This window comes from Zootoca vivipara, chromosome 13 (genome assembly GCF_965207765.1).
Source record: "Zootoca vivipara chromosome 13, rZooViv2.hap1.1, whole genome shotgun sequence".
Classification (NCBI taxonomy): Eukaryota; Metazoa; Chordata; class Lepidosauria; order Squamata; family Lacertidae; genus Zootoca; species Zootoca vivipara.
Window position 1 is genome coordinate 40226960 of NC_142596.1, and position 12798 is coordinate 40239757.

At 44.2% G+C, this 12798-nt stretch overlaps 1 protein-coding gene across 2 annotated transcripts in view; it reads left to right on the forward strand.

Moving 5' to 3' along the window:
- IQCK (IQ motif containing K) overlaps positions 1 to 12798 on the forward strand; it is a 38482-nt gene that overhangs the window by 19378 nt on the left and 6306 nt on the right. For both annotated transcript variants that reach the window (XM_035131208.3, XM_060282390.2), the window contains 2 exons: positions 5788 to 5872; positions 9312 to 9423. In XM_035131208.3, coding sequence (XP_034987099.1) covers positions 5788 to 5872; positions 9312 to 9423 — 197 coding nt within the window. The remainder of the gene's footprint in view (positions 1 to 5787; positions 5873 to 9311; positions 9424 to 12798) is intronic.

The following is a 12798-nucleotide window of genomic DNA, read 5'->3' on the forward strand; positions in this document are numbered from 1 at the left end:
TACTTCTGCTCCGATTCCTTATTTTTCAAGAAGGAACTTGGCAGGTATGCCCATCACTAGCCTGAAGCAGCTGCCTCACGCTGCCTAATGGTAGGGCTGGCCCTGAGGCCATTTCACCACCAGAGGTCTGATCATGGGCTTGCAAATAACAGAGAACCGAAAAGGAAGGACAAGTAGCAGCAGCAGACAGGGATTCTGGGTAATTCCAACAAATGGAAAAGGAATGGAAAATGTCGATATTTGCTTATTTGTCCAGTATCCAGGACAGAAATCAGTCAGGCGAATGCAGTCGGTATTCACTGTTGTTGTTGCTTTCAGTCTGCAATTGATACGTAATTGATTAGGCTTTTTGGCCATTGCATTTACCGGTACATCTCACATTCTTTGCATTGAAACAAATGGCATGGAACAAAATAATGACAGCATAACTTACACACTTTATGTAATCAATTACACAACTTACATAATTCATCATAGCAGATAGTGAGACGGCCAAAGTACTTTCTGGCGGAAGATGAACTGCAGTGGAATGGAAGCATTGCTGCATGTGATGAGTACAGGGTGGGATGGAAAATGATGCCTTCTCACATCCTTCGAGACAGAGTCTCTTCCCCTTCGTCTCATTCTTCACATCTCTCATCTGTTCTTGTCACCTCCTCTCCCCCTTGGCAAGCACATTTTTTGTTTCCCAGCTGAATGAACAAGCTGTGAATTTATTGCTTTTGGTGACCACTTTGGTTACATGTTATTTTCCACTCCCCTGCCTTGTGTCTGTTTCCAGTTTCATGACTTAAAAAAATTACACACACAAAATGTAAAGCCCTTTTAGGCACCCCCCCCCACTTCTTGTATGTCAGTAAAACGCTTAGCAGATCCTCTCTCCCACCATGCTGGAAATAACAACAGGAAGACATTGTTTCCTGCATTTGAAGCCTGTGTAAAAATCCAGATGAGCTCCTGCAACCACCATTCCAAACATCCACACACCCCCTCCTCCTGCACCACCCTGTATCAGAAGAGATGCTGCATGCAGCAGGCTTCCTCTCTTTCTAAATACACTGGAACAAGAATCACTGCAGGGGCTAAACTATTAGATTGTCAGACACAGTGAATGTCAAAATCTGCCCAGCACGTTTGGCCTAGATAAACGCCTGCATTCTCCATGTGCGAATCCATACTCCAGCAAAAAAAGAGAGAAAGAAGCAACTATTCCATTCTGAAATGAGTTGACTGAAGCCTTCATTTTTATTTAGTTTTTTGGAAAAGGCACAACAGATTTGAATAGAGTAAGAATTGTCGTCTGCCTTAGCCAGTGATGGGGAAACCGGTGGCCCTCCCAGATGTTGTTTGGCTCCAACCCCATCAGCCCTTGCTGGCACAGCCAGTAGTCAGGGATGATGGGAGTTGTAGTTTGACAGCTTCTGGGAAGCCCACGGGTATCTCATTATGGTGTTCTGCCTTTGGAAGAAGTTGCCCATATGCTGTGGAGAAGCTCAGAAGCTGGGCAAGATGGTGATCTCCATCCCGGTTGTTTGCTCCCAATGTCTAGTGGTCAGACACCAAGTTAACATTGATTTTTGCACTGCAAATTTGGACAGATAATCAAGGATCCTCCCTGGCGCCCTTTCAGATATAGTGTTTGGCCCACCCTTTCTCAAAGTGAATTTGCTGGACAACAGAGAATGATCCATGAAAATCTGCTTGGGGGCATATTTCAAGAACTGTCGGATCTTGATGACTTCAGATTTCAACCACATACATTAATGGGGAGAATTTCATCAGCCCCTGCCTTAAAAGAAAACAGGCATTTCATGGGTTAATCCATTACTTATTGCTGACAGTGTTCATATGCAGCATTGGAGACCAAGTGACATAAATTAGCATCTCATCTTGTATCTGAGTAGTTATTTCCTTCTGGGTGATGGTGATGGTAAATAAATAGCCCTTAATTACTTTTTCCGCCTGTGCTTCCATTTTGGTCTTTAGATGGGAGCACATACAAAAGCTTTAAATGTAAGGTAACCTCCTTCCTCAATGTGCTACAGCTGCCCCTTGCTTCAGCCTGCCCTATAATAGCAGTATCCAATTCCAGCAAGCAGCCATTTATCTCCGCATTCAGAGGTGGGAAGTACCATACAGAACAGTACCTTTCTCTCTCTCTCTCTCTCTCTCTCTCTCTCTCTCTCTCTCTCTCTCTCTCTCTCTCTCTCTCTCTCTCTCTCTTTCTTTCTTTTGGAAGTCCTATTTCTATGACTAATACCGGTAGCTATCTTAAAGTCAGAAAATTTTGGTGTTTGTAGCACCAACTTCCTTCGCTTGAAAGCAGGGACATTGGGGAGTTCCATCAGAAATGGGAGCAGATATTGCCGCAATTCTCGTGTTCATCTGAGGACAGCAAGATAAATTGTTGTGCAAGTGAAGGCAAGTGGTATTGGTCCCCCCCCCCGTCCACAACAACATTACACACATAATTGCATTATTTTCTGCATTGTTTTTATTATTTATTTTTTCAATTTATATCTTGCCCTTCTTCCTGCAGAAACAGAGAGCAGCAAACACATCAATAATAATAATGACAACAATCTTTTTAAAGCATTCTAAAAACAGTTAAAAACATTTTCTTAACCTGTGACCTCAGAGTTGCCTGGAGTGTTTTGATGTTTTTCTTCCACTGAAATGCATTGGCATTTGTGACATAATTCATTACATTAGTTTGGGTCAGAGAGAGAGAGAAACAGATGAAAAACATGGATTTTAGCATAAACTGAACTGTAGCAGAATGGAAACAGCGCTGGTTATGTGTGGAAGACAGGACAGAATGAAAGTCGCTGCTCCCTACATCCCTGCTTGTTTGCCAGCAGTTCTCTTCCTTTCTTGCCTTTTAATAACACATGAGCCACATGTCTGGGATTGCAACAGGGATGTGGACAAAAAATAGCCATCCCTCTGGGCTCTGACGGAGGGCACTGCTAATGCAAATAAGGATAATCTGTAATATAGGATCATAGAAGTATTGAATTAGAAGCTGTTGTTTTTTTAAGGGGGAAGTTCCAATTATGAATTTACTAAGTCACACCTTGTATTAAAGTACAGGGAAGCTATGCTATTTCTGAGCCGAAATCTTCCTTGTACAAGCAAAGTGTTTATGTTTCAGATATTGTGTATAGATTAGCGTTCACAGGATAGCTGTTAATTTCAAAATCAATGGAGTTGTCAACTATGATTTGTCTTGGAGTGTCACAGCTGTCTCCTGCCACAAATAACTTTTTTCCTCCCCCCCCCCAGTTCACTCTTGATGGGCTATTGCCTCTGCTCATATTCTATTTTTATTTGACCTGAAGCCAATTACTAATACTCCTGGAGACAAAAATGGACCTGGCGTGCCTTCTGCTCCCGGCCTGCTGAAATGATTGATATCTCTAGGAGACTTCCCCCCTCCACCCCCTGAATATTGAGCCCTCCCTCCACCTTTGCCTTGATTTATGCATTGCCTTTTCTACTTCAGTCCTGGATCAGTTCTCTGACAGCTCTTCATGATTTAAAAATGAAGCCTGTGGAGCTGGGGCCAGAGCTAATTTTCCAAGCTTAGGAAGGGTGATCTTGTGTTTCTCTGAAAGAGGATATAAACGTTTGTAATAAATGAAGGAGAGAGCCACTGTCGGAGGGCTTCATTGGGGTGCTCGCGGACTTTTTGAGGGCATAGAAGGGGGCACTTTGGGAAACCGTATGAAGTTGAGAGCACTGGGAAGCATGATTGTTGTTTATATCCTGGTATTCCAGGTGTAGGGAACCTTCAGCGCTCCAGATGTTCCTGAACTACAACTCCCACCAGCCCCTTCAAGCATGGGGAATGGCCAGGGATGATGGGAGTTGTAGTTCAGCAACATCTCAAGAGCCATTGGTTGTCCAAAACTACACTATTCCGTGTCATATAAGGTTGGTTAAAAATATGACTTACCGTATTTTTCTGTGTATAATACTATATTTTTTCCTAAATTTTTGAAGTTTAAAATAAGGGGTCGTCTTATCCACGGATAGTGCATTTTCTTCATTTTGGGTTAAAAAAATAGGAGTCATCTTATACATGGGGACATCTTATATGGGGGCAATTTATCCATGATTTTCTGCCCTTCTGTCCATCTTTTGGTTCCTCCAAGTCTAGTGATACACCAGAGCCCTCGTGCCTCCTTCCCAGAGCTGGGCACCTCCTTACCTGCCTCGGGGAAGGCCCACCTGAGGGCAGGGAAGGGGATGCCAAATTTTGGCCTCGCACAGGGTGCCATAGTACCCAAGTCTGCCACTGTTCTTGTGCCCTTCCAAATGCATCTCCTGAGGGACAGTGACTTGGGCAGATGAAATGGCAGTTGATAGAAATCAGGGATCTCCAATGGGAAAAGTCTTCACACAAATCAGGGATCTTCAATGGGAAAAGTCTTCACACAATGTTCCAGGTCTGCTATGGAGCAGCAAGGCTCAAACCTACTAGTTCCTATTCTTGTAAGTGCTCTTGATGGAGCAGAGGGAAAGTCAGCTAGAACCTGCTGCCAAATGCCTTGCTTCAAGCCAACATCACACTATTCACTGGACCATGTTAGAGCTTCATTGCCTCCATGACCATGACAACTGTGGGGCTGTCTTCAGTTTGCAAGACAGTTGGAGGGTAGACATTGCTTGCCTCTGTACTTTGTTGCGACAGCTCCAGATGAGGTTGGGCACACTGTCCAGTCTTGGGATCAGTTCAGCTTTTGAGGCCTGAGAACGTCGTCATGCTGCTTGCAGCTATTCGATCTACCACATGCCCTCTCAACACTGGCTTTTCATGACTAGTTTGAAAAGGTCCAGGAGGCCGTTGGTTGCCTTGGTGGGTCCTAGGTCTCCTAAACACATTTTTGGATGAGAGGCTGGGGCTTGTGACACTTAAAGAGGCAATAGGGTGTCCACTCCTTGAAAAAGCCCTCCATGGATTTGGAGGATTAGGATAACTACTAAAAGTAAAGGTAAGGGACCCCTGGACGGTTAAGTCTAGTCAAAGGTGACTATGGGTGTGTGGTGCTCATCTTGCTTTCAGGCCAAGGGAGCCAGCATTTGTCCATAGACAGTTTTCTAGGTCATGTGGCCAGCATGACTAAACTACTTCTGCCGCAATGGAACTCTGTGATGGAAACCAGAGTGCATGGAAATGCTGTTTACCTTTCTGCCACAGCAGTACCTATTTATCTACTTGTACAGGTGTGCTTTCAAATTGCTAGGTTGGCAGAAGCTAGGACAGAGCAACGGGAGCTCACCATTGTTGTGCAGATTCGAACCGCCGACCTTTAAATCGGCAAGCCCAAGAGGCTCAGTGGTTTAGACCACAGTGCCACCCGCGTCCCTACAGGATAACTACTGCCTGGTCACAAATACCCCTTTTTGAGTATGGTGCTTGAGAGGATGGCAAATCCATCCCAGTTCGGTCCTGGGTATGGGACTGAATTGGCCTTTGTTTTCTTAATGGATGACTTTGATCGTCTGGACTGAGTTAGCTTGTATTGGAAGGCAGTGGTTCCACTCCTACCTACAGGATCATTCTGAGAGATATGGCATTGGTGACTATACCTCAGCCACATGTCTGCTATTTTTTGAGGTGTCACAAGGAGCCATCTTGTTCCCAGTTCCATTTTCCATCTATTTGAAACCACTGTGAGCAGTCATTGGGAGACTTGGGAGTCAGGTGTCGTTAGTTTGACAGTGACCTTGCTTTTACCCAAGGTGTGATTTTGAAATTTAAAACAACAACATTTGCTTCAGTCCTAGGCCACCAATTCCGCTGTCCCTGCTGTTAACGGAGGAAGAAGCAGGCAACATAATTCAATCATTCTGGAGAGGTTATCGGGTAAGAGTCATCTATAATTATTTTGTTTGATGCTGAATCTGTGCGACTGCGGAGGCCCTGGGGAAAACCCCTTACATAAATTCTAAGTAGCAGGTGCTATAAATAGCCACGAAGACCCTGTGTTTGCATAGAAGCTGTCTCGTGCTGGGGAGAAGGAGGGGGCAAACTGCTGTGCTTTTATAAATAAATAAAAAAAGATTAACCCGCAACAAAGAAGTTCAGAGATGAAATGGGCTTCATCAGGGTGCGAAAAGCTTCCTTGCTCTAACTTCCATATTTTATGGTCCCTTTTTTTTCGGGTGGCAAGAAGACGTCTGGAAAAATCCCCAAGTCTCATGTCTGAGCATGTGAATCAATGCAGAAGAGGGCAGCGGAGGGAGGGATCCACTGAGGCAAGAGAAAAGAAATAAATGAAGGAATGGGATGCTGAGCTGTTTGGGAGGAAAAAATAAAGAGGGACGAGGAAGGATTATAGGCCTGTGTACAGGGTGTGCTCAGGCTCGCCTTAATGCCAGAATAGTGGCTTTATCTCAACTTCAGTAGAACACTGGCTCCATCGTGGTGACCAGGTCGCTTCTCCGCATCTGCATACAGGTTGAGGAGGGATGAGAGAGCTGTTAAGACATAAAATATATGTCTGTCTTTGTGGAAAAGGAGGCAGGAGCGCTTGGGGGAATGACCTGGGGCACGCCCTTGAGCAGCAAGCACCACCTTATTGCTGAGGTCTTGCTGCTTAGACGGTCCATTGCTGTTCTTTGAGGTGAGGTAACAATGTGGGAGCCCCATGTGTCCCTCTGCCACAAAAGCAGCCCCTCACCTCCACATTTCTCTCCCCTCAAAAGGTGGTGAGTGGTAGGCTCCTTGCGAAGCAACAAAAACATGCTCCCACCTTTGCAGAGGCAGCTCTCCCGCCCCTCCTCAGCCTGCGTGCAGAAGCAGTTTGTATTTTTAAAGTTATGTTTCATTGTTAATTAAAAATATATGTTTACTTTCTTTGTTTGATGCATGAAAATAATGCCCTTTAGGATTATGTGCATGATAAATGTTCACCTTAAAAATATTCCCTGTGTTCACAGCCTAATGATATGTGCTGTGCGTGCCTATGAAAAGGCTAGATGGGGAACAAACTAAGGAAAACTAGGAACTAACTAGGAGCATAGGCTTCCTCATGCCACAGGTTCATGATATGTGTTTGGTTTGTGAGGCATTTCTAAAATTAATGTGCATGTAACATGTCTTCAGTGACATTGCTGTGCATCTTGAGGTACTCATCTGGAGGAAAAAGCCAGAGAAGTCATAAGAATATTTCATTGTCTGTCATTTTTTGTATTCGGTGGTTCTTGCTCTGCTGTGTAGCTCTGTGATCCTCTCCACAGGATCAGCTCATTATGGAGTCATTTTGGTAAGCTACCTTTAGTCAGATATGACTGAATCTGTGCTCTTTTATCTGAAAGCAGCTCTACATTGACCAGGCTCTGATACAGGTTATCTTTAATATTTCTTCTTATGAGCAATAATAATGCTGCTGTCAAATGTGCATTGCATTAATTATATCAGGAAAGTTTCAGCTGCCTGCTGAGGGCCTTTTTTTGCACAATTCTTTGCTGATAAATTTGCTCAGATTCAATCCAACCTGGCTATGAGAGATGCGAACCAGTGTCATAGGCTTCAAGAATAGTCGCATGTAGCAGCTGCATGGATTGGTTTCAGCCTAGTTTCCCTCAAAGTTGTGAACAATGCTGGCTCCATAGGTTTTCCTCTAGAGCAGGCATGTCAAACCTGCGGCCCTCCAGATGTTTTGGCCTACAACTCCCATGATCCCTAGCTAGCAGGACCAGTGGTTGGGGAAGATGGGAATTGTAGTCCAAAACATCTGGAGGGCCGCAGGTTTGACATGCCTGCTCTAGAGGAAGGGGACGTTTGGATCCAAGCAGGAGTCCTTGACTCCTATAGTTGGAAGGGGCCTTGGAAGAACCATCTGCAACCATCTTTCCAAAGTTGTCTTCAGAGTTGACTCCAGATGTTTTGTACTACAACTCCCACTGACTATCGGCCATGCTGGCTGAGGCAGATGGGAGATGGGAGCACACCAGGTTGAGGAAGGCAGTACCAGTTGCTCTCTGGCTTATTTCCCATCTTGGCAAGTTGGTGTGAGCTCATTGGGCCACTGGCAGAAATGGTGAATGCCAAATTTGCGGAGAGCTTTCTCTGCTTACTTTTTAAAAAGCCAACTTAGTGTATAGTCGAATTTAGGCATCTTCTCATCCCTTTGTAGAAAAGGTTACCAAAGCTGTAATAGCAGAGCAACTTCAGGCACATTTAGATTGTGTTTTCAGATCGGGATTCCAACCTGGCTATGAGACTGAGAGGGCTTTGGAAGTCCTGGTGGGTGATCTAAAGGTTCAGAACAGCCCATGAAATAAGCAAGGAGATTTGTGCAGGTGTAAAGCCCAAGACAAAGTGTCCATGCACCGAAGCAGATCTGTACAACTTTGACCTACTGACCGAAAGACAACTTAATAGGCATGCATGATAGACCACCTGAGGTTCTCTGGAACAGTTTTACTGCCTGCTAAGGGCAGGGTGGACATGTTTTCATGACTGACTTGTGGACTTCCTGGAAACATGACACTGGACTACAGTAGTAGGTCTCTGATTGGGCTCTTCATTTTGCTGCTCTTTTGGTTAAAGGAAAGTATGTGGAGTTACTATGTGGACTTAAAGGTGATGGGGAAATAATTCTGCATGTACTCTCTTTAGACCAGGAGAAATTGCATGTGCACCACTGTTTCCCTTGCAGGAAAGAGCTACTCAGCTGGGCTATCCTGGTAGTTTGTCCCTGGGCTGTCTGTTACATGCGTATCCACAGGAATATTTTTTGGCAAGGGGGAAGCAACACTCCAAACGAATGACTTTGCTGCTACCTCTTGTGTTTGTGTTGACACACTTACTCCCAAACAGCAGCTACACTGAAATGCTGGATACCATCACGTTTTCCATTGAGGAACAATAATTTCTCCATCAGGGAAGACCAGCAGAAAAGCAATCCAAAAGTCTAGATAATGGGTGTTTCACTTTAGCCTTATTGGATAGATCTTCTTTCCTAAGTATTAGTCATTGCTGTTACTTCATGCACTGGCTAAAAAACAGTGCTTGCTTGCTGCTGTTGCTTTCAGTCCAGAAATGATACGTAATTGATTGCATTCCTCCCACCCTTGTTTACATTCGGGTTCTTTTGCATTGAAATGAATGGGGTGGAATAACTGAATGACAATGTCGTTTTGCCACAGTGGGTAGTGAGATGACAAATGTAGTTTTTGGCGGAAGACAAAGTGCAGCAACGCTGAAACAGCATTGCATCAAATACAGGGCAGAACAGAAAATGATGCCTTTTTACATTGGTAATTAATAATAATAATAATAATAATCACTCTTCAAGGTCCGCTGTGAACCTGAGGTTCAAGAATTACGCCAGTGGCAGAAACACTTGAGGGAGACAAAGAACATTATTAAACGTGTACGAGAATTCTGGGCCAAGCAAGAGAAAAAAGGTAACTTTCTCCTCCCCTCTCACCCCAAACAGGATGTAAATGGTACAGCTGGAACATTTTGTTAAATGACCAGTTATACTGTGGTTAGCCGAAGTATCCTTTTGTTCAAATGCTAGAGATGGGCAACACTGCCAGTTAGGTTTTTCTTATTTCTCCAGTCTTAAGTTCAGTTCTCCACCTTTCTAAATAATAATAGCATCAATATCCTTTTTTAAAAAAAGAAAGAAAAAAGGAAAGGAAGTCCTCATGTAAATCAATTGCCACATATTTTCAGTTGAAACTTCATGAAGGTTTTTGAAGCAGAACTATTGAACAAATTAGAGATGTGAGTGATCTGGTTAGTAGATGGATCCTGAGATGCACAGGAGTCTGTCTCAGGCAAATCAGGTTGGCCGAAAGCACGAATTTGAGTGATCTGGTTAGTAGATGGATCCTGAGATGCACAGGAGTCTGTCTCAGGCAAATCAGGTTGGCCGAAAGCACGAATTTGCTTGAAAGTGCAGGCAGTGAATTTCTACACCATCCCTGGAGGAGACTCTACTTGGGCTCATCATAGCTCCCATCAAAACAGGGTGCTAAATAATATGTAGCATGTGCTAAAAATAAGAGTTCGCTCGGCAGTGCTTGTCAGTTCGGTGCTCTTAACATACACGATGCCTTTTGCTTTTATGACAACATCATTGTATATTGGTACCTGTTATTGTAAATCTCTCCCAAGAGGAATCTTCCCCACAAGTGGTAAGCCTTTTGAATTGGTGGCATTTATAGGAGGACCAATGTAATAAATAGTGTTTTTCGGTCTTGTTTGAAAGGTCTGGAAAACGTAAGGTATGGAATAATTCCCAAATTGGGATCCATCCACTCCTCCCGGCCACCCCAATTTAAAAATAAAATGCAGAACCCTTAGGGGATCTCTGCAATGCAATAAAAAGATGCAACACTGATGGGACAGAATAGAAACGAGCCAACACATGTTGTACAGTGAAGACATTTTGCTGTTTTTATTTTTGAGAAACATCCCAAAGCTTTATGCATCCATTGTGTGCACGGCACATTGTGATGACATTCTGTCCAATACAATGGATATCTCTGTGTTTGCACTTTGCTGCAAAGACAACTGGTTCTCTATCCAAAAGACAGTGGTTCTGGCTCACAATCTATTGGGGCTTTTTTTGTTCTTCCAGAAGTTATTATAGTGATAGATGAGGATGATGCCTTGGGGGCAAATGACCGTTGCCACCCCCCACCCCCACCCCTGGCTCCAATTTGCTTCTTCATCCTTCTTCATTTTCAAGGGAGGAATGAACAATAAAACCACAATGAAGTTATTGGCTCTTTGGGAGAAGGTTAAGAACCTTATTTCTTTTTAAAGCTGTTAATATTACAGTGGTACCTCATGTTACGTCCGCTGCAGGTTACATCTTTTCAGGTTACGGACACGCAGAACCCAGAAGTCCCAGAACAGGTTACTTCCAGGTTCAGCGCGCGCGCATGCGCAGAAGCACTAAATTGCACTTTGCGCATGCGCGCCAAATTACATCATGCACGTGCGCAGATGCGGCGTTTCAGGATGCAGCCTTTCATTATTATTGATAGCATGTATTGCTTATTTTTTCATTGGGCTTGGAAGGAGCATTCTCTTGTAGCCGGTAGAAAAGCTTTTGGCATGTGCTTGGTTGGTTTGCCTTTGGTGCCCACAACAGTTTTTCTGGTTTGCAAATGTGTTCACAGACCTAAAAAGACTAGCAATCCCAGTTTCAGCATTTTGTTTGATTGTGGGATTTTGGGTTTGTTTTGTCCTAACAAACAGCAGTTGCTTAGCCAACAGCAAGGCATGGTTTAAGCCTGGCTAGTGGCCAGAATTTATTAGGTTCAGAGAGGGGAACTTTTGGCCCTCAAGATATTAGTGTTCTAGAGTGATAATTTCAAGCATTCATACAAAATAAACGTAGAAACACATATACAGACTGATTAATTTCAGGATTAATATATGAAGTTATAGGAAAGGGGGTGGAAGTCTTTGTGCCTGGCTCTGAATAGAGGCTGCTGTTTTCAAAATACAAATGTGGCTTTGTTTGGGGCAAAATGTTTGAACAAACAATTTTGTTGCCATGTGATAAACCCCAAAGAGGAAAGGCTATCAAATTCTCTAGCCTTTGGTCTGCCAAGTGATTGCGAGAAGAATCTCAAAGGATGACAGTTATTATTCCAAATACATTTGGTCAAAGTGTGTATGAAATAAGTAAGATGATTCTCAAAGAAATGGGGAGATCCCTTTCTATACCTCCTCCTCCTCCTTTCAGTGTTCCACTAATAAAATTAAAGCCACATTTGTATTTTGAAAACATCAGCCACTGGAGGAGGAGGAGGAGGGGGGGGTGTCAGAAGCTGAAGAGATAACGGGGTTTGGTGAGCAGGAAGAGGTTGAGGCAGAGAGCCGTCCAAGCTCAGAGGCAGAAGAGGCGGCTGGAGGGGAGGGGGGCTGGGAGACAGAGAGGCAGGTTTTTGAAGAATCCAAAGAGTCTCCCTCTCCAGCCTGGTCTCCTGGAGCACACAGAGAATTGAAATGAGAAAATCAGAGATGGTTTGTGCACGGAAAAAAAACCCTGGAGAGGAGGGGACTTAGGCAGCTGTGGGAAGGGGGGGTCTTCAGTCCTCACAACTGTCTCATTGCGTCAAGACCTATTGGGAATAGTTGCTGGGATTTCTAGGCCTGCATTGTTTTGGTTGCTTTGCATAAAGAGTTAACTTCACTGACACCATGTTTTTATTGCTGATCCTGACAGGCCCTCCTGTTAGTATGACCGGCACTAGCATTGTTATCATTTTAGTGCAAAGTCCTTGTTTACTTGCCCAGACATTTTTTAAGGGTTTGGTTTTTCCATCTGCACTGCTGTTGCTGTTCGCACTTTAGCTACCTCCTATTTATTCCCATATGGGGCTCTGTTGCTTTATGATTTTATTCTACAGTTTGCTTATGTTACCTGTGGCCCGCCATATATTCTTGCACTACAACTCCCATCATCTCTGGCCCCTGGCTATGCTGGCTGGGGCTGATGGGAGCTGGAGTCCAGCAACATCAGAGGTTCCCCACCCCTGACACAGCGAAAGGGTAGGTTATAAATACTTGAGGTATACAAGCACTGTTTTGTGGATTTCATAGAAATCTTGAACTGCTTTCCAAACAAAAGCACAGCACAGCACTGCAAGTTCAAGGAGCATGCTGTGTTTGCATCGAGTGCTTTCCAAATGCCAGGGATGGTTCGAACACTTGATCGTGGCAGTGGCAGCTGAGAATGTGGCGGCAGGAGTCATGCGACCCCTAGGGAGGCAGATCCTGATGGTGTAGTCCACACCCACCACCGGGGAGTCTTT